Source organism: Oreochromis niloticus, linkage group LG14 (genome assembly GCF_001858045.2).
Source record: "Oreochromis niloticus isolate F11D_XX linkage group LG14, O_niloticus_UMD_NMBU, whole genome shotgun sequence".
NCBI classification, from domain to species: Eukaryota; Metazoa; Chordata; class Actinopteri; order Cichliformes; family Cichlidae; genus Oreochromis; species Oreochromis niloticus.
The window spans coordinates 30,883,945-30,904,969 of NC_031979.2; the positions used below are offsets into that span (position 1 = coordinate 30,883,945).

General features: G+C 38.7%; 2 protein-coding genes across 2 annotated transcripts; both read right to left on the minus strand.

Annotated features, from left to right (window-relative positions):
* Positions 1 to 289: 289 nt before the first annotated feature.
* trpc4b (transient receptor potential cation channel, subfamily C, member 4b) lies at positions 290 to 14,135 on the minus strand. The gene is made up of 14 exons (XM_013274361.3): positions 14,043 to 14,135; positions 10,808 to 10,961; positions 9,936 to 10,136; positions 9,136 to 9,549; positions 7,785 to 8,303; positions 4,066 to 4,408; positions 3,747 to 3,886; positions 3,287 to 3,603; positions 2,987 to 3,182; positions 2,688 to 2,882; positions 2,390 to 2,431; positions 2,168 to 2,257; positions 1,993 to 2,065; positions 290 to 1,779 (listed from the first exon to the last, which is right to left on the minus strand). The coding sequence occupies exons 4-14, from the start codon at positions 9,511 to 9,513 to the stop codon at positions 1,517 to 1,519; spliced, it is 2,556 nt and encodes an 851-aa protein (XP_013129815.1). The 5' UTR covers positions 9,514 to 9,549; positions 9,936 to 10,136; positions 10,808 to 10,961; positions 14,043 to 14,135; the 3' UTR covers positions 290 to 1,516.
* Positions 14,136 to 16,118: 1,983 nt separating this feature from the next.
* Positions 16,119 to 17,638, minus strand: LOC109204955 (uncharacterized). The gene is made up of 3 exons (XM_019367211.2): positions 17,160 to 17,638; positions 16,747 to 17,029; positions 16,119 to 16,610 (listed from the first exon to the last, which is right to left on the minus strand). The coding sequence occupies exons 1-3, from the start codon at positions 17,288 to 17,290 to the stop codon at positions 16,119 to 16,121; spliced, it is 906 nt and encodes a 301-aa protein (XP_019222756.1). The 5' UTR covers positions 17,291 to 17,638.
* Between the last annotated feature and the right edge of the window lie 3,387 nt (positions 17,639 to 21,025).

A 21,025-nucleotide genomic window follows, 5' to 3' on the forward strand; every position in this document is an offset into this window, starting at 1 on the left:
CTCAAGATGTGTCTGATATTACTAAGATATGTTATCTGAGAATAATATATTATGTAACTTATTTTAAATAAGAAATAAGTTACGTATTCTATTTCTAGAATATGTTTCTGCTTCTACAGTATTTATGTGTCCTATCATTAATCCTTTTCTCAGTAGTTTAGAAGGCCCTAACATAGACTAAACACACAGAAATGTCATTGCTTACCAAAAGACAACCAAACAACTGGAGGACTTCTAACTGAAGAGAGGTACATGATGTGGTAGCAAGACAAGATAACACTTACATTAGCATTCAATTTTATTTATTCAGATCAATTTAAATACATGTGACAAGTTACTAAACTGAAGAGTAATCACAAATTTCTAGAACGCCTTTAACCTTGCAAGCAGTGTTAGGAAAATGTAAATCATACTGAAAGAACTGGAAGAACTACACCTAAATCAACACATGAAGAAATTTTGTTTATATAGAGCCACTTTAAAATATAACTTCAAACAGATTTTAAAAAAAGAAGAAGATTAAACTGGCAATCTGCATATGATATAAAAATTTTAACAAAATATTTTTATAAAATCATCATTGTATATCTCAGTGATATACAGAGATATGGCCAGTGAATAAACACACTCAGTTATGTTTATACACTGGCCATCACACAGTTGCCTAGGAACTCCAGGTGGGGATAAAACAGCATGTAAAACCCATCACTTTTATCATTGATGATGTTGCTTAGTGAACGCTGGGCAATACCAGCCTGCTGTACCTAGTTTAAACGCTGGTTGATTGCCATCGTAAAACTGTTTAAATAAATGGGTCAAAGCTATAGCTTTAACAGCTAAGCACCCACAAAAACATAAAAATGAAGTGCTTACGTTATTGTGGATCAACTGTAAGTTATTGCAAAATAAGTTAAACTATAAATCAAGTTAAATGTAGTTCACTAGTCTGCAACACTGCCTGCAAGGTTACAACAGTTACTACAGGACCAAATCTAGATTACATCATCTAAATTCCAACTGCAAAAATAAGAATAAAGCTTTCCCTTTCACCTCCCAGTGTAGGAGAGAAGGGTCTTTTGTACTTGACAGTATGATTAAATTTCAAATTACCTCCAGTACTGAATACAATATCAGTGTTAAAACTGTTGATTATTTCTTCTGTACAAATAACTGGACACTGGGTTAAGATACAGTATTTTTGCATAGCATAGTAAGTGGGCAATAAAAGAGTAGAAGACAGGCAGCGGGGTGTAAGGATTCTTTGGAATGAATTGCTCAGTGTAAAACATAAATTATTAACTGGTTTGGCAATTGCTTGAGGATCAAGTCGGCACTGATGCCTGTCCTCAGCACATATTTTTGTGGGTGTATGCATCTCATATAATTTGTGATTTTCTAATACCATTATATACCAGATAGAATTCGTGATTAAGCAGAATAGGTAATTTACCACAGTACAGTTTATCACAAGCAAACTTATTTCAATAAACTATTTTAAGTTTTACTTGCTGGCAGATTAATTTTTATATTTTGTCAGCTCATCCTTATCAAGTTCTTTGCAAGAAGGTTTAATCTCCTTGAATTCCTTCTCATCAGTCTGTGAAACGTCCACAATTATGTCCTCAGTCTGATGTTTTCCTTGCATTTCTTCATCAGTACCCAACATTTCTTCTTCTGGCAATGAGCATATTTCATCACATTTCAGAGAAGGGAGTTTTTTCCTTCTGTGAAGGGATCCAGTGTTTGAATCTTCTTTGGTAGCCCCTTTTTGAGTCTTTCCTGCAGTAGACAAAATAACTGAACCACTGATTTGGCTATTAAAGCAAGCAGACCTGGTGATTTTGGCAGGTTGTAGGGTGGTGTTGGTAGTGTTGGTGGTGGCAGTGAACATATCAAAGATGTCCTGCTTCTGTTGAGACTCATCAGTAGGGAATTTAGGAGAATATTTGAATGGATTTCCAGGGTAAGCCAAGGTGGTACTTGCAATATTACCTGCTAGCCCGGGTTTACCTTTCATCATTCCCAGAACTTCAAAGCGAAAGCTGGAGATATCCTGTTTGAGCTCCTATCAATTATTGGGAATCTGAGATTAAACAGTGGAAAAAATATATGGAAAACATAATACAACTGGGTATTTAAGCTTAAATGATAAAGAATTTAATGCTACCTTGAAATTTTCTTCTGTCAACCCCTGCTCTGTCTTGGCATCTCTAATCATTGCAGCCACATATCGTTTCATGAGGTTCTTCAAAACCTCCTAAAACACATTATTTTTAAACAAGTGAAGAGTTATGTTTACATTTAATCATTTACATTTAATCGAAATAGGATAGTAAAAAAACAAACAAAAATAATATACAATACAGTACAATATAATACAAATTATTACCTGATACTCATGGCTTAATTTTACATTTTCAGCTGCACGTCTCTGCAATTACAAGAAAAACAAAAGGCTCATTAAGACAGCACCAGGTTATTTCCATTTTCACTGATTAGGTGATTTTTTTTTCTTACTTGCCCTTTTTCAATAGGTAATCGTTTGACACACATTAACATGGATGAATTCATTTTCGAAGCCACTTAGAGGCTGTAATAGTAGACAGGGTATAAACAGGCATGCATGAAAATGTATGCCATGCAGTGGTGACAGTACAGGTCAGAGAAAATCTCTGGAAACACTTTACCCCCAAAGTTTCAAAGGTTTCAAGACGTTTTGTGCTTGGTCTCCTAAACAAATGTGTTTTTATCCATCCAATTAGATAATAAACTGACTTTGGACTGGGTATTATATTGAATGGAGATGGCAAAGTTCCCCCTTCTTCAAAATAGCTCATCCATAATTTTGTCCGTGCAAATTTCCACTCTATGTCTGCATGATCCTGAAAAGAAACACAAACAATTTATACAAAAAAGCAATAGGCAGATTATTTTGATAACTCTAATGGGAAATAAATAATTGTGTAATCTTTATTTTGCTACTTACAGCAATGTGCTGGTATGAGTTGTTCATCATTGCAATTAGCATGTTTAGAAGCACTACCAGGGAGATGATATTATAGGTGCCAAACATGGTAGAGCCCACAAACTCTGTGAATGTATGGTCCGGCTCCACGTTCGTCACATACAGGTTAATCAGCCCAAAGATAGACCAAAATAATGACTGCAGTGTTTCAAATAGCCTAAAAAGAAAACAACCATACATCACAGTATGCACTGTTGGAAAAACAAACATATTAATCAAGTCAGATTTTCATGGGTAATTTATGTAAGAATTTCAACTTGCGTGGAGAAAGCGTTGTTTTGCTGATTACAGCGGATGCCCTTGCAAGTCCCATTAGTTTTTGTTTCATAGTAAAAATAGAGCTGGTTGAGGCCATTGGCAAATGCTAGCAGCACTAGACAGTAGATGAAGAGAAATTTAAGGATGTCCAGAAGCATGCGGCCCAATGAAATCTGTAAAGGCCCCAAATGGGAGTTGGCAGTGAAAAGACTAATGAGACGCAAGGAGCTGAAAATGTTGGCGATGGAAAACAATGCCTCTGCCACCAACGTTGGGTGCCACGTTTCCCAGGTGTCTCTCAACTGGCACTTTGCACTGTACTGTTGAAAAAAGAAAAAGAACAATAGTCAAACATGCTCAATACTGATAGCACACAATGTCAACTTTTCCGGCATGATGCTTGCTCCAGCACAAAGTAACAAATAAAACAGACAGACAGATAGAAGCCTTTAATATAAATTACCTTAATATAGGCAACAATCTTCAGTGAAATTGTTGCAAGATACAAAGAGTTCATTATGAAATCCATCAGGTTCCACCAGTCATCTATGTAGTCTTCTAAACCACTATCCCACATCTGTTTGATCTCAGCCCATAAAAAGCCTTCAAGGAATGAAAATAAGATGTGTCATTGTTGTATTTTTGCTTAGGTATTTGTCCAGAGGGAAACACACATGAGACGCAATGAATGAAATCATGTGACAAACCTCTGTTTAGACTACAGTGTTCATGTACACAGGAGTGAAAGCTAAAAAGAGTCTGCAATGTGTGTGTATTATTACCAAGCACCCAGGGCAGGATTATCCATTCCACAATGGTGGGTGGTGGGCCCTGACGGTGTTCCAACCGATCATCACTCTGTAGATGCTGCGAGGCCAAGAAGAGCAGGAAGAGGAACGTCAGGTAGGAAGCAGTGTGACAGATGAACTTGATGAAAGGCTTACGGATGAATAAGCCATAGCGGCTCTTTGGAGCGATCAGGTAGAAGATGGATAACAGCGGATACATGAGGCCAATGAAGATACAAGTGATGAGCTTTACTGCCCAGTGACGCCTCCTCCAGCCGGGGAATTCATCATACCAGCGAGACGCCAGCAGCTGCTGGCAGTTGGGCTGAGCAACAAACTAGGAGACAAAGATAGAGACAAATAAAGATTAAAGATGTTTACATGAAATAAATTGTCTCTCAGGTCCAACCAAAAACTGACTAAACAGAACAAAGGTAATTAATGGTGCACACAAGCTATTTTTTTGCCACAATAGATCAAGAACTCCAAAAAACTAGAAACATTCATTCAAGACAAAGAGTTTCAAAAAGGTATTTCTCAAGTGATGTTCAATGCTCTGTTAAGAAATGATTGCCAGATCTTTTCCCCATGCACATTTTCTCTGCTCTATGAGATTTGATATAAAAGTCTGTTGGACATCTGCAGATGGTGATGGAATTCAATTTCAACATAACCCAGTTATCGCTAAATGGATCCCAATTATGGTACTAAAAAGCATTTTGTTGCGGGTGATGAGGTCATCTATCAGTGCAGAATCTGCCTTTTTAAAGTTTCCTTCAGGAACTGTCCTGGCCAGATTTGAACTTGACATAAAATGACTGGAGGCAAATGGTGGCATCCGGAAGGAACAGATTTTGTATGGGGACATTTTCTGACGGTGAAAATGACGCTACACAGATCTCAAGCTAGACTCTCCTACATCAATTAGTGTTCTTACTTCTATTTCACAGTATATTGCAAATTACATCATATAGAACATTGATATTCACTCTATTATCTAAAAATTCACAGATAACACTACCACTATTTGTAATAGTTACTGTAGTGAGAATCCAAAATTCAAAATCAGTTAAATATATTTTGTACTTTTTAAACACTTAACACTTTGGATTTGGAGTTTGAGCTCAGGTTCAGAGGAAAATGTGCAAAAGCAGAATGAGCACAGCAAGTAGCAAGAAAAGAAACCTCCAGAGAAATCTCCAAAGAATACAAGAAAGAAGATTTTCATGATACTAATATTGCTGACATCAAACAAGTTCTTGTTTGTGTAGTCCAATTAATATTGAAGTGAATAATTTTTTTAAATCCTTGACTAATATGGCTCTGTGTCTGTCTTTTTAATCTGAATTGTTATTAGAATTGCTATTATTGTTATTATTAAACAATGATATTCTACACTCATGAGCCACTCTATTAGGTACACGTGTACAGCATGTTACAACAAAGATTTCTAATGATGGCAAACATGGCAACAACTCATGGCATGTAGACATGGCCAAAACAACCTGCTGAGGTTCAAATGAGCACCAGAATTAGAAGGAGAGATGATTTAAGTAACGTTGAATGTTACATGGCTGTTGGTGTCAGACAGGGTGGTCTGAGAAAACTCCTGATCTACTGGGATTTTCCCACACAGACTCTACTACTGTGTACAGAGAGTGATGCAAAAAAAGCAAAATATCCAGTGAGAAGCAATTTTCTGATACAGTTGGCAGAGGAGAATGGCCAGACGGCTTTGAAGTGATAGACTAGACATGGTAGGGTCAGAATCTGGCATAAGCAACATGAAAGCATAGCTTTTCAACAGTCCAGGTTAGTGATAGTGGTGTATGGTGTGGGCGATCAGCATTTAAACACCACAGTGTACTTCAGTGTTGTTGCTGACCATGTTCGTCCCTTTATGACCACAGTGTACCCATTTTTTGATGATTCCTTCCATCAGGATAACTCTGCATGTCACAAAGTTAAAATCAAGTCACCAGAATATTGGAAAAATGTTACCTTGTCTCATGACAAGGTAACATAATACAAAATAATACAGAGACCCCCTATGAGCAATAAACAGTGGAAGCAAAAACTACCTTTTAACAGGAAGAAACCTCGGGCAGAACCAGGTTCCAGAGGGAGACGCCATGGTTGGGGGTAATGGGAACTGCTTTTTATCATCGGTTCAGTTTTCTGTAAGGCCCATTAAATATAATGCTAATGCTGTTTTTAAATGTGCTGATGTAGATTTTTAATATGGACCCTTTATCTGTATTACAGCTAAAGAGGTTTAAAATAAATTTACAAATAATCACATAAGCTGAAAACCAAATGTCAAAAATGTTTTTAAAAAAAGAAAATGATCTTTTTCTTACCAAGATCATTTTTCTCACTTCAGGCTCACTGGAGTCCATTTAGGCCAAATGATTAGATAAACAAAATTAGTAGGAAGGCCTGTCTAAAGCCTTTTCCATGGAGATAAATTGTAGCACACAGAACTGTTGGCAGTCATACTGATCTTTCTTATTCATGTCGCCAACTGTGTCATCAAAATACACTGCTGACTCTTAAAGCCTCAATTCTAAGACTACATGGGTGGTATGAGCCATTAGCTCTGCAAATACTATACAACTGCTGTAGACAAACAAGACCCAAAAGCTCCACACAGCCTCTTTAATGAGTGGAATAAATGAAAGACACCCGCAGAGTGCACGCAATGTGTACTTTATATTCCAGTCTGTTATCCAGGAAACACCAAAACAAACAAAGCAATCCTGAATTTGTAACAGTGTAAGTAGAGTTAAACCATATACCAGAAAGAGCTGCATGTGAAAACATAAATGCCAGGTGGACTGAACATTAACTGGTGTTTACTCTCACAGCTACCTGGTATAAACGCTGTGTGATGCACCGATGTGACAATAGCACCGGTCACTGTCAGGTGAATTCACAGGGAGCAGGTGGGGTCAGGTGACCTGCCTCTGCCTCTATACATGCTCTACAGAGACACCACCCTCACCAAAACAAAACAGAGTCTGGGGGTGACTGGATTCTCCCGACACTATCCGCCGTTTAGGTGTGAAAAAAAGTTACATGTTGTGACCTGACACCAAAAGCACCACTTTTTAAAAACTTGTTGTCACCTGCTCTGTGTTAGGTTGATATTCATGCAATGTACTGTTATACTCCAAAATAAATTAAACATACATATAATTATGAATGAGACAGATCTTTGTGTGAATGCCACAGTATCTAATTATTAGTAGATTTTCTTTAAATTGCCGCAAATAATACAAAACTGGCATGTAATTGATAAATATCCAGAGAATATGTTAAAAGACAGTAAAAGGTCCCCACCCAGTTTAAAATATTATGAGTTTGTATTTCAGGGAAATGGCCATTACTTCTCCCATCATTATCCTCAATTATCCAATTATCGTGGGATTCTCTAAGAGGGCTACTGTAATGCATCGCTAAGAGCCAGCCTGGCAATTACATATTGCTCTAAACTCCCACAGGACATCTCCACCCAGGCCATTTACAACTCATCTTGGCGCATTTCATGTCATTTTCAACTAGAGTGATTCTTATTTCTTGTTGCCTCTCTGAATGTGCGCTGGTGTAGACAAATTCCTGTATTCATGTCTTTTTCAACTTGAATATATCCAGAAAAAAAACGTTTTGTTCCAATGTGACAAAGACCATATCGAAATCAAATAAAAGCTCACCTCTTTCTGGGAATATTTGATAGCCAGTTTCAGTCGGGCCAGCTCATTAGTGTTCTCATCAAGCAACGGGTTGATGTCGTCACGGTAGTTGAGGATTACTTCCAGTTCTCTGGAACTACGGGTCTGGTCCAAGAGGTCCTTTGCAAATTGTTTACATGTACGGGACAGCTCTTCATACTCTGATTTAAATTCGTTCTCCACCGTGCTGAGCTCCTTCAGCTCCCAGCTAAGCTGAAATGCCGTGAGGAAAGGATCCTCGCTTGAGAGGGCAATGAGTGACGGGCTGGCAAGGGCCTTGTAGATGTTTAGACGAGAACGGGAGTGACGCAGGACATCCACGTCTGAACTGGACACACACTCCATACAGTTGCAACGTATAGCGTGTGGCTGGGGTATAGAAACCCCTCGCTGCAAGAGCAGTTTGATGATCTCATAGTTGTTAGTTTGAGCTGCGAGGATGATTGGAGTAATGTCTGGGGTGAAGTCTGAAAACTGTTTGTCCAGCAGAGCTGATGGAACCTTTTGAAGAAACCAACAGAGCAACACACAAATGAATAGACATAAAATAACGCATTTACAGTACACAAACATTTTATCACAAAAGTACAATGCTTTTAAACCTCTCACAGGAACTGAAACAACTCTTTGACTGGATCTAATTTCATTTGTCTTCAGTCTCTAACCATCTTGTCTAACAGCAAGCACACAACTAATGGCTTGTGGTTCAGCTGGCCTCAAAGTGTCTTCCTGGTTGGAAGCAACACCCTGTTTTTTCCCTTTTCACAGAATACATAGAGAGAAGCAAGCAGTACTGGAAGACCTAAATTACAAAGATGTCAAGAAGCTAAACACAAGCGGGGCCTTTCTCAAAGCGTCTGATAAACAGACTGTGGAGAATGGCTAATTTGTTGTAAAAGCTGGAGCAGAAAGACCCACAGAAGCAGGGGTTTGGTAACTTATGAGAGAAGATAATAGCTTTATTCCCTAAATCATCCAGTCATAGCTAGAATACAAGGGCAAAGAACACACTTATTTGCATCTTATCTCTTTCAGAGTCAGACTAGAAAATAAAATGATTTTTCTCACTGCTCCTACTTAAACATATGAGGAGTTTATACTATATACAAATATTTAACAATAAATTCCTGTATACAAATATAACCATGTAATAATTAGTAACTTGTAGTAAGACAGTGAGACACTTCTGCTCTAACGTAACCATGTAAAGTAAAGTCATTGTCAAATGTCTCTATGCAAATACATTACAAAAGTATAATGCACAATAATATCACAGATATATTGAAAGGTCAGCAATAACTGCAAATCAGATGTCACTGATTATAGATGGTACCTGCTTTTCCCCACGTGGCTTCTTGTGGTTGAGCAGCAGCTCAACGGCCCCCACTACCTCTTTACGGATGGCATGTAGCAGGGCATCACCCACGTGTACGTTATAGCTGAGCAGCAGCTCAATAATCTCCAGGTTCTCGTTTTCAATAGCAATGAGCAGAGCTGTGCGTCCTAGGGGGTCAACGCAGTTGATGTTGATCCTGAAGTAGATCTCAGCCTCTTCCAGAGCTTGCTTCACGCTGGCGTAGTCCCCCTTCTCTACAGCCCCCAGGTAGGCCCGCTCCAGAGCCGAGAGCTCCGATTCTGCCCGCACGATCCGCAGAGGGATGCGGTCCCTGTACGTGGAGCTGTCAGCTTTCTTATAGTACAGCTGAGACATTGCTGCCCAAGCTGTCTCAGTCTTCACGGAGAATTACTGAAAAATAAAGACAAGAAAAAATACCAAGTCAAATGTCAACTACTGACAAAGACTGACCGTGTTATACTTTTATACACGAAAAAGACACATTTCTGCTCACATGACACATTTTGAGATGCCAGTGCTTAACCAAAAACAAAGCAAACAAACAAATAAAAACACGTATGTTTGCCTTTAAAACATTGTAAAATATATATTTAATCACCCATACTAACACAACGAATAACAATAACATATCATCGTTAACTGAACGATGATTAAAGTTGTTTTTCGCTTACAAATGCAGGAAAAAAAGCGACTAAAATCCTTTAGTTTTCGTTTAAAGTACCCTAGTCCTTGTTTAATCGTGGCTTTAATAACACACGAAAGAATACAAACTTTACCTCCTGATGCTTTCCAGTTGTAAGTCACATGAATCAGTCGACGAAGCTCCGCGCACAGCTGCAGTCGGAAAGGGAAGCTGCGCGCTCTGATTTTTTTTTTTTTTTTTTTTTAATCTCTGAAGTCTCCACCAAAGAGTCTGCAACTTAATGGCATGTCAGGTCCCCTGCCCACCCCTTTCCTTCAGTTTACCGCAAATGTCTCTGTAAAATACACGCAAGAAAACAGCACGTGACGTTCATCCAGGCTCAATTTCTACTGTAACTGTAACTTTGTTTGTAGGTTTAAGGACATTAACACTGGTGTAACAGGTGTCGGGGGTAATGCTAAATACACGAAGGAACAAAACGAGTAATAACGGTGCTTAGAAAATAAGATCATTAGTCTCTTAAGGGCGGGATTAAAATCATACAAAATAAATAAATAAATAAATAAACAGTTAAAATATGTTCGTGTGAGTGTATAGCTCACATGAACAAATTTTAATTGTTATTATTAGATAACGGCCAAATCTTTAGATACACATTGTTAATACTCGTTTGGACCCTCTTTTGCCTTCCGCAGAGATTTTGTTTTTGGTAGCTGTGGCGACCATTTGAGTGGCGTGAATTGATTGTCATGTGCAAGAAACCAGTTTTAGATGAATTGAGCTTTGTGACTAGGCGCCTTATCCTGCTGGAATTAATCTTCAGAATATGAGCAAAATGTGGTCATAGATGGATCGCCATGGAAAGCAACAACACTAAAGTAGGCTGTGGTTTTTAAATACTGACAATCCCCCACACCACTACACCACCATCACTAGCCTGAACAGTTGAAAAAAGGCCCAGTGGATCCATGCTTTCATATTGCTTATGCCAAATTCGGACTCTACCTTGTAATATTGTTGGAGAAATCAAAAGTCATCAAACCACACAATATTCTTAGGGGTTGGTAAAAACGATCGCCTCAATTTCCTGCTCTTAGCCGACAGAAGTGACACCCACTGTGGTTTTCTGCTGCTGTAATCCATCTGCTAACGATGTTTCCTGGAAACCACAAGGAATAGATATACATCACTGAGAAGCAGATACCAAAGATCTGTGATTTCCCTGGAATTACCAACACATGCAGAATTTGCCCTTTAGTAACATCACACATTTCCTTTAAAAAGCAGAGATTTGTATCTGCGCAACACCCTAGCCTGCTACTTTCCTCTTTGTAGTCTCAAGGGTTTTGCAGACAACCCCAGACTCCTATAAGAGTGTATTTTTTGTATTGCAAAGTTTTTGGTTATTTAATAACTGTTCACAAGAATCTACTATACCAGTCATATTGCTGTTCAAGAGATCTTGTGAATTCTCTTTATATTATGATATCCACTGGGCTCTTAAAGGATTGCTGTTTGAGTTATGTGAACAACAGCCAAGTGATGTAAGAGGTTAATATGAGTCTTTAGCTGGCTAATGCAAACACAGAAGTGGCTAAAAACATTCTTTCAAAACCACCTTTTCTTCCACAGCCACTGTCGGTGCTTCCTCCTTTTGAAATACAGCTATGTGGGATGACTTTGTATGAGGTACTTTATACTTTTGTGAGGTGCATACTTGTAAATTCCTTTTACTCAGTTCTTTTCAGCCTTTTGGTTTTGCTCCGAAGGTAATTGCTGACTTTAATCAGTTGCAGGCATTGTGAGAGGACAGTCTTGAGATGATGGACTTCATCAAGTGATGTTCTATGAATCATGCACTGACATTTAGTATTTCCTCCTTTTCTTTGTAGTTGTTGCAACTTGCACGTGTTAGTCTTGTGTGATTTTAGCAGATACTGTATGTGTGTGAGAGAACACCGCGTATGATCCGACAAATTTCCCCTGCTTTGGAATATCTCACTTACAGGACTTGTGATCATTGTTATTGTTTTAACTCCAGCTGTTATTACATTGCACCTGCAAGACATCTGCAAAACAGTCTGCTGTTTTGTGCATTTACTAATGCAATTATAACAGAGCAAAGAAAGATTTATTACAGTATATGCAGATGGTGTAGCTTTCCTTTTTGCGTCCTAAGCTCTCAAGTAATAAAGAGTGTGGCTGGGGCAGCAGGTGTACAGTTTTTGCTGCAAGCAGTCTGTATAGCATGATTTCCAACACTAATGATCAAATATAACCAGGATACATTTAGACAAAAACAATTTCCGGTTAACTTGCTTGCCATAATAACGTCTTGTATGATCAGCTCATGTCCCATATTTTTATTATGATGCATTTTTGGTGGAGATTAGCTGACAGAGAGAGCTGATACATGGATGCAAGCTGGCCTTCTTTATATTACAGCCCTTTATATCCTAAAAGCGCACTGTAATGCACTTATATATGTTTTTTGGTACATTTTATTTAAGACAAACTGAGACAGAGGAAGGGTGGAATGGTGGTTTGCACTGTAGTGTCACAGCAAGAAGGTTCTGAGTTCGAATCTACTTTGCTGGCTATGGTCTGTTTGAATGGAGTTTGTCTGTATGGGTTCCTTCTGCTTAATCTGGCTTTCTCCCACAGTCCAAAGACATGCTTGTTAGGTTAACTGGTGATTCTAAATTGGCTGTAGATGTGCATGGTTATCTGTCTCCCTGCGTCAGTCCTGCAACGGACTAGGAACAGCATACACTGCCTATTACCCTTTGGCAGCTGGTATAGGCTCCAGACCAACCATGACTCTGAAATTGGATAAGTGGAAGAAAAGATGGGTGGAAGATAAGATTATTGTCTCCCATAGGAGAAAATCATCCTGGATCAGGCAACTGCTGCATTGAAAATCAGATAACAAAAATCAAGACAAAAACCTAAAATGGGTGCACTTTGAGTAAATACAGATCACATAACAAGTAAAAACTTAATAAATAATTAAAAAACAAATATTTCAAAACCTCTTTACACTGTCATTCAGTCATGAGCTGTCCATTCATCAATTTAACTGACGGAAGGAGGAATAAATACTCTAATTTATCAGATATATTTACACAAAGGGACTCTATCTCCAACCAGAATTCAACAGCCAAACTGTGGACTATACACAACTTTCTTGGGGAATGAGAAGTTTTGTGTGCTGTTCCTATGACCTTTCCTTATGTTTTAACCAAGCTAGAAATTTGAACTTTATACTTAGCTGTTCTACAACAGATGTAGCATCACTGCATAAAGTTTTCTCAGTGGAATATGAAAACCCAGATGGCCTCTGGTATACACACCTTAGTATGAACAAGTATTGGCCCCTTTCTTTGATTTCTTAGATCCATATTTGTCATATGTTTGTTTTAGATTATCAAACAAATCTGAATATTAGACAACGATCAAATGCAGTTTTTAAATGATCATTTCATTTATCAAGGGAACAAAGCTATCCAAACCTACCTCACTCTATGTGAAAAAGTAATTGCCCTCTAAACTTAATAACTGTTTGTGCCAATATTTGCAGCAAGAGCTGCAACAAGCATTAGCAAATATGTAGCAGTGAGTCTTTTTACATCAGTGCAGAGGAATTTGTGGGACTGGTGATTATTGTTATTGTCGTCATTGATCTGCTCTGTTCTGAAGTGTTTTAAATCAAGTAATTTTGTGGTAGAGAGCAGAATTCATGGTTTCATCAAAGACAGCAAGGCATTCAGGTTGTAAAGCAGCATACACTACCACCACCATGTATGATTGTGGGTGTGGTGTTCTTTTCATGAAATGCTGTGTTAGTTTTAGATGTAATAGGACTCAAACCTTCCAAACTCAGTCCACACATTATTTTTCCAGAGGTTTTGGCAACCGTTGAGATGTTTTTTGCCAAATGTGAGATCAGCCTTTGTGTTCATTTTGGTCAGCAGTAGTTTTCGCCCTGGAACTCTCCCATGAATGTCATTTTTCTCCAGGTTTTTTTCTTACTGTTGAATCATGAACACTGACTTTAACTGAGGCAAGTGAGGTCTACATTTCTTTAGATGTTGCTCTGGGTTCTTGTGACTTCCTACTCATATTTCCTACTCCTACTTCATGGATGGGTTGTCAGTGTGCTTTTGGAGTAATTCTGGTAGGCCAGCCACTCCTGGGAAGGTTCACCACCGTTCCAAGTCTTGTAGATAATGGGTCTTACCATGTTTTTCTGGAGTCCCAAAGTCTTAGAAATGACTTTGTCCCATTTGTTAGACTGAAAAATGTCCCTTACTTTGTTTCTCAGCTGTGTCTTTCGATTGTGGCATAATGTGCTGCTTTTTGAGCTCTTTTATCCTGCTTCACTTCAGAGGGGTTCTATTTAAGTGATTTCTTGATTCAACAAGTCTGGCAGTAATCAGTCCTGGGTGTGGCTTGTGAGATTGAATTCAGCTTTCCAAGTTGTTAATCAAGTCATCATTTAACAAAAGCAGCAATCACCTTTTTACAAAGGGCTAGACAGGTTTGGATAGCTTTTTTCCCCCTTAATAAATGACATCAGTATTTAAAAACAGCATTTTGTATTTACTTGGTTGGCTTAATTTAATATCCAAATTTCTTTGATGAACAAACTGCAAAAAAACAACTAAGAAATCAGACAGTAAGAAATACATTTTCATGGCACCATATTTGCCAAATAAGTACATTGTCACCGTGTTCCCCTATATCTGAGTTACCTGTGAGTAAACTAACATTAGCAGTGGCATCAGAAAACTTTGCAGTATGGTATAATATGTCAACATGGTAAAGCTGGGAGCTTTTTAAAAAGCTTGATAAAGTCACAGACCTGGACACCTGGTTTTGAAGGCAAGTTCATAATCAGAGACGTTTAATGATGATCCCAGCACCAGATTCAAAGAAAAAACTATCAACATCATAAAAATTTAAAGCTTGGTATTGGAAACTATTATCACAGTTGTTTTATTACTAACGCTAAACAAAACAGAAGCCCATGAATGTTCATCTTGGCAGTGTTTGCAAGCACATCAGTGAAATGGGCCCACATTTTTTAGATTTATTTTAGGACATTTTGCTTTTATTTGAGAGTTAAACATGGAAGAGTAGACAGGAAAAGGGGGAGAGAGAACAGAGGAGAGAGAGATATGCAGCAGGTCAGAGACTCAAACCTGGGCCGCACTTAGGCATATAGGCGCCTGCTCAACTGGTGCCCAGATGTACATTCTTTTAAATTTATAAGCCACACCCTTTAATTATTTGGGATTTTACTGGATAGAAATTGTGATTTAGAGTTAAACAACCCTCACCAAGTCACTTAATGCATTTTCCACTAGAGGGCAGAGGGATGTTGCCTTCTCTTCAGAAATCCTAGTGACCTCTTAAATAATGTTTTTCTTTTTCTTTTTTACACCACCAGGCCACCGGGCTACTACAATTGTTTTATTTTTATTCATATGTATGTATATGCAGTGTCCAACAAATGTATTACCACTTGTCATTAAAACAAGAAAACACAAATATTTTAGAAATCTGCCAAATTTATTTGAAGAAAATTTATTTGTTCGGGAATGCAAGTAAATAAGTTTCATTTGGTAGTTTAGTTTACAAAATATTACAGTTTTTCTCAAATGCTAAAACACATTTCACAAATGTTCCCACCATGTTCCCCAATGTCTAAACACAACACCCTTTTCTAAAGCTACATAAACACAACCACACCTTCCCACTGCAAAACTCAAACTTTCACACCAAAAGAGCAGCTCGAAGCTTTCAAAAATGTAAACACTATACACATCATTACACACTACAGCAAAACAATTGAAAACACAATGCTCAATTTGTGAGAAGGTTCTTTGTTTCATAACTGCCAATGCATATTTTTCAAAACTATACAGTATTCGATCGTCGTAGATCTCTGCACAGGATTAGGCATTTAGATTTGTGAGTTTCATATGAAGAGTATAAATCTATAGAAAATCCTGCATGTACGTACACTACTGTAACACAACTCAATGCAAAAACAGAATCTATTGCACACAACAGTAGTCTTGAAAGCATGATCAGGGTTTTCATTTACTTTGTTCACACCACACACACACCACAATCACTGTGCGGCATTATGTCGCTGAGCTGCATCGGGCCACATCACCTCATCCACATCGCAGGCTATATTGTCTCTCGCCAGGCACCGCGGGAAAAACGCCCTGGAATGGCGAATCCATCCTTGGAAGGCCTCCGCTGGGATGTCAACACAGGCCAGCTCCATTGCCCTTAGGAGGTTCTATCTTGTGTATGGTTGTCTGTCATAAACCTTCCATCTCCACGATGACAAGAACTCCTCTATAGGGTTCAGGAAAGGGGAGTAGGGTGGCAGACAGACGTTTAAAAAGTGGTCACTGTTGGTGGTGAACCACTCTCTGATTTGGTTTGTTCTGTGGAAGCGGACATTGTCCCAAATGATCACATAAATGTGATGTGCGGGCCCAGGATGGTGTTGTTGGCGGTCTAGGAGGATGTCTTTTAGCTCCTCTAGGAAGGTGAGGAGACGTTGGGTGTTGTAAGACCCAAGGACAGCATGCCGGTGGACAAGCCCCTCCGAACCCATAGCCGCACAAAGAGTAATATTACCCCCCCGTTGGTCAGGGACCTCAGTGATGGCTCTTTGGCCAATGATGTTACGGCCTCTTTGCCTTCGTTTCTGCAGGTTGAAGCCAGCCTTATCCAGGAAGAGGTACTCATGAGGTCTGGCCATCGTGTCCAACTGTAATATCCTCTGTGAAAATGTGAAAGTGCACAGGTGTTCAGAACAACAGTCAATCAGGTAGCACAGTATTGTCCAGAAGTAATGTAGGCCACTGAGCAACACAGCATGTCCACTAACTGTACTGTGAACATGGATGTATACTTACTTGCACATACTCGTAACGTAGGTCTTTGTGTCGCGCAGAGTTGCGCTCAAAGGGAACCCTATAGACCTGTTTCATCCGCGTCTTTTGGCGCCAGAGAACTCGGTCTATTGTGGCCAAGCTGACATCGTCAATGCTCTCAAAGTTGACATTATCGGCAATGACTTTGTCTCTGATCTCCCGGAGACTGATGAGGTTGTTCCCACGAACCATATCCACAATGAGGGTTTCTTGTGCCGCTGTAAATATGGCAACCCTCCCACCTCTATGTGGCATTCTTTCAACTCTAAAGAAAGAAACATGTGTTGTCAATTGACATGTGTTACAATACAGTCACAACTGATTTGAAACCAATAGACTACTTTCACAGGTTTGTAAAACTGTATTGTGACAAAGAAAGCAATAGAGTACAATACCTGTTGTGTTGTCTGAATGCCCTGATAATGGTGGCCACGGTGAACCTACTCAGGTTTGGACGGACTCTTAGTCCTGCTTCTGCCATTGTCGTGCCATGGACAATGACATGGTCAATGACTGTTGCTCGCATCTTGTCTGTAATGATGGTGCGAGGTTGTCTTGCTCTCCCTCCTGGACCTTCTCCTCTCCCATGTTGGCCTCCTCCTCTTCCTCATTGACCTGCTCCTCTTCCTCCTCTCATTTGAACTCCTCTTCCTCGTTGGCCTGTTCCTCTTCTTCCAGGGCCAGCTCTTCTCCCTCCTCTGCATCGAATTCCTCTTCCCCTGACTCTGCCTTCATCCATTGTGTTTGTTTGGAATCTTCAGCAAACTGTGCACTCTGAACTTGCTTTTATACATGTGGTCACAGCATTAGCAACAAGTGTCTTCAATTTTGAGTCGTTGTGTGTAATGAATGATGCCAGGTGTGTTCATTGTGTTCAAATATTGCTGACTGTGGCAAGCATGTTGCATCACACGAGCTTTCATTTGAGAATATGAGCAGAGTTCTTTTGCAACTTGTGTTTTAGCAAGGCAAAGTGTGGTAAGATTTATGACAACGGAGGATTGTGTTCTGTGAATTGTGTCTTCATGTGACATGTGTTTATGGCTAGATGTAGTAAATGTGTTTAGACAACTGGTCATTTGGTTTAGAGGTTTGGCGTTTGTGTTTTAGCATTTGAGAAAAACTGTAATGTGCTTTACTGTCTTGTATTTGGTTTTTGTAAAACAGTGAATTTGAAAGTTCATTGAAATTCATTGAAAATATCATTAGCAAGCTCTTTAATCGTTTTGATTAAAGAGCTTGTGGATACTGATGGATTAAGCATTACAGAAACATAAAAAAATGATTTTGGCAATTACTAATATTGTAATTTAGAGTAAATCTGACCTAAGCCTTTCACTGAGTTGTGGTCAAATTGTTAAGCACTGAATTTACTTACAAGATCATTATAAGATGGTTTCCAACCAGTGAATTACAGAAAGGCTTTTCAGGAGTATACAAACTTCCTTAAGAGGAGAACGTTCAATGAGAGTTAGAAAATCTAGGTCAAATGTTTGTTAATGATGTTTGTTGTTCCTGCGACCCAGTTCGGCTTGTTGATTACTATTTTCACTTTTCTCAAGTATGCAATGACTCTTATTTTCTGTGCCAGCACTTGGGATTTATGTGTTTAATCTGCACATAATTAATAACAAGAACTGCCATGCACTTACAGAAAAAGGTCTCAGTAGTAAACTTTTGATCAGGTTTCTGGTGCACCAGCCATCAGCAGATATTTCTAAAATTATGAGATTGTATTAAGTATGTGAAGAATATTGATACAAACATTGCTGTATCACTGTGAAATTGTGCTTTCATCATTCAAGACAAATGTATTAACAATATATCAATAGATTTTTTGTATCTGTTTTAAGGGTTACAGTTGTTGATTTTGTTGTTGGTTGCTTTAATGAGAAAGCTACTGTATGGCCAGGTTTTGACCCTGCTTCTATTTAGTCATTACTTGATAAATTGACTGAACTTTGACTGGTACGGAAGACCAGGCATATATAAGCACTCCTTCTACCTCACATTAGTCAGTCACTATTTAGTGGACGTTTCCTCTGTCTGTTAAAAAGTTATGACTGAATTAAATAATAACAATAAGAGCAAAAATAAACGATTAAATAAAAGAAAAACTGAAAAAAAAACAAAGTATACATAGTTATAGGTACACAGTTTCCAATTATTGTGCGTTATATATGCTCACTTTTAACAGGACCTCGGGGCATATGCTCTGCCTGTGGGTGTAGAACTCATTTGGCATTGCAGTCCAGCTTCTGTCAATTAGATGTGGTATGTATCGGCCAGGTTTTGACCCTGCTTCTAAAATTGAACACTGATGCAATAGTCAAGCTAGCAATAGAAGTTCAAAGTCATTTGATGAGCTCTTGAACTAATTAGGCCTGGCAGTCTTTCAGTAGTGAGAAAACACAACTACGGAAAGTAGCGTGACTGACAAGCTGGACCAAAATGAACACGTCTGAAAATTTCATTGTAGCATGGTTCCCATGTAATTATTGCAAGATCCATGCATGAACGTTTTCACCGTACGCATGTGAATGAAATTGTGCTGTAAAATGTTGTAAGTTGTAATTGCCTTGTTCAGCTTTATTTTAATTAATCAAGACTTAAAATTAAATTTTTGTATCAGTTCTGCACTAGAATAAGACTTTTTTGTGTGTGTTTCTTAACACTGTATCATGCTGTCACACAATAATATATTTCTGATGCAATACTGTACACTCTACTGTATAATGTGATGTTGCCATCTTCTGGTAGTGGCAGTGAAGTAAATAGACGTGTATTCATGCATATAGATATTCAATTCTGTTATAATTTATATCTTGTAAGCTAATTTTACATGTTCAAATAATTCGGGGAAAATTAAGAAACAGTGCTGCTTTCTCTCATTCTACATATGTGGTATTGTCTCCTAGCACTCTGCTGGGACTTGTTATCTCTGTTTGCTACCTGTGGAGAAGTGATGATGCGTGTAGGTTATAGGTTCTGTTTATTTCTGTCTACAGGAGTATTAACAAGCTCAATGAGATCAGCGGTGCCCCATAACCTGAAAAAAATGAAGAATTTATCAGTTTGTGTGCTGGTGCCTATAAGACCTGTCAGCAGCGGACATACAGGTACGCATGAGTGTGTGTTTGTGTGCTGTGTCGGAAGTCAGGGGGTTAAAAATCACCCTTGAGTCTTCACATCTATCAGAAAGCATGAAAAGCACCTTGTTACAGCAGTTAACTTTAACAGATGACAGCTGGCTTTGGCAACTAGGGGCTAATGGAAAGATTAAGTCAATTACAGCTTGGCAGGGGGACTTAGAAATATTTGAGACATTCCCCAGCATATTGGAACAATAGGCACCTACATATGTGCTGTCACTCTAAGGCAATAAATGTCGTTATGTCAGAGTAAATAAAACAAAAAATGTGCTTAGTTCGGTATCTAAAATAGATTAATCTGGATCATAACACAACAATCACAACATTGAAATGCAGACAGAGTTAAATTTTTATTATCTCCACATGTGCTGTGTATGCAGCTTTTTCACGAACATCCAGTGATTGCTCTCTGTTTCGTCCTGATGGCATCGCTGATTTAGTCCCCAACTTTAGATCAAACACAGACGAGAGAGAAAACACATTCAACTCATCGTAAAGTGGAAACTGAAAAGTTTAACAACCTGAAAAGACTGCCTAAAATGAAGTACTTGGTCCACTTCAAAAAAGATCTGGCACTTTTAAAAAAAAATCAGTGCAGAAGATCATGAACTAAAATTTGTAATTTCCCACACCGATTACTCTGCTCAACTTTTTCCACTCATGACAAAATGATGTGCAGAAGTCACGCAGTGACTCTCACCAGTTGAAATCTCATTTTTCTTTCTTCTTGTGCAGCATAAACGAGTTCAGCACACAGGGTGGGCATAAATGTTAAGTGCCTCTTAGCTTGAAAACTCATCAAGAGTAGGAAGGCCTGTGGGGTATCCGGCAGCAATCCGATTAACTGATGTAACCTTTGACCTGTAGGCGACCACATCTCTACAGGAAGCCCATAATTTTGAGTTTTAATAACACATAAAAGACTGCACACAGTTTTCAGTTACAGATGAATTGGTAAATGTGCTTGTGTCCTTAACTGGCACTATATTGAGCCAAGCCATAATGAAGGCACTTTTGACAGTAACCTGGTGCCCCTCAATTGCTTTAGCATTGTTGCGCTGTGGAGGATTTGAAACACAGCGTTACACATCACACTTGATTAAAATCTC

Coding starts and splice junctions, on each gene's coding strand:
- trpc4b (XM_013274361.3), bottom strand. CDS start 9,513: ATGTCTCAGCTGTACTATAAGAAAGCTGACAGCTCCACGTACAGGGAC. Junction 3,183..3,286: donor CAAAACAACGCTTTCTCCAC/GCAAGTTGAAAT, acceptor TTTTCTTTTTAG/GCTATTTGAAACACTGCAGT. Junction 2,066..2,167: donor TGACAGAAGAAAATTTCAAG/GTAGCATTAAAT, acceptor AATAATTGATAG/GAGCTCAAACAGGATATCTC.
- LOC109204955 (XM_019367211.2), bottom strand. CDS start 17,290: ATGCGAGCAACAGTCATTGACCATGTCATTGTCCATGGCACGACAATG. Junction 17,030..17,159: donor GCATTCAGACAACACAACAG/GTATTGTACTCT, acceptor TTCTTTCTTTAG/AGTTGAAAGAATGCCACATA. Junction 16,611..16,746: donor TACGTTACGAGTATGTGCAA/GTAAGTATACAT, acceptor ACATTTTCACAG/AGGATATTACAGTTGGACAC.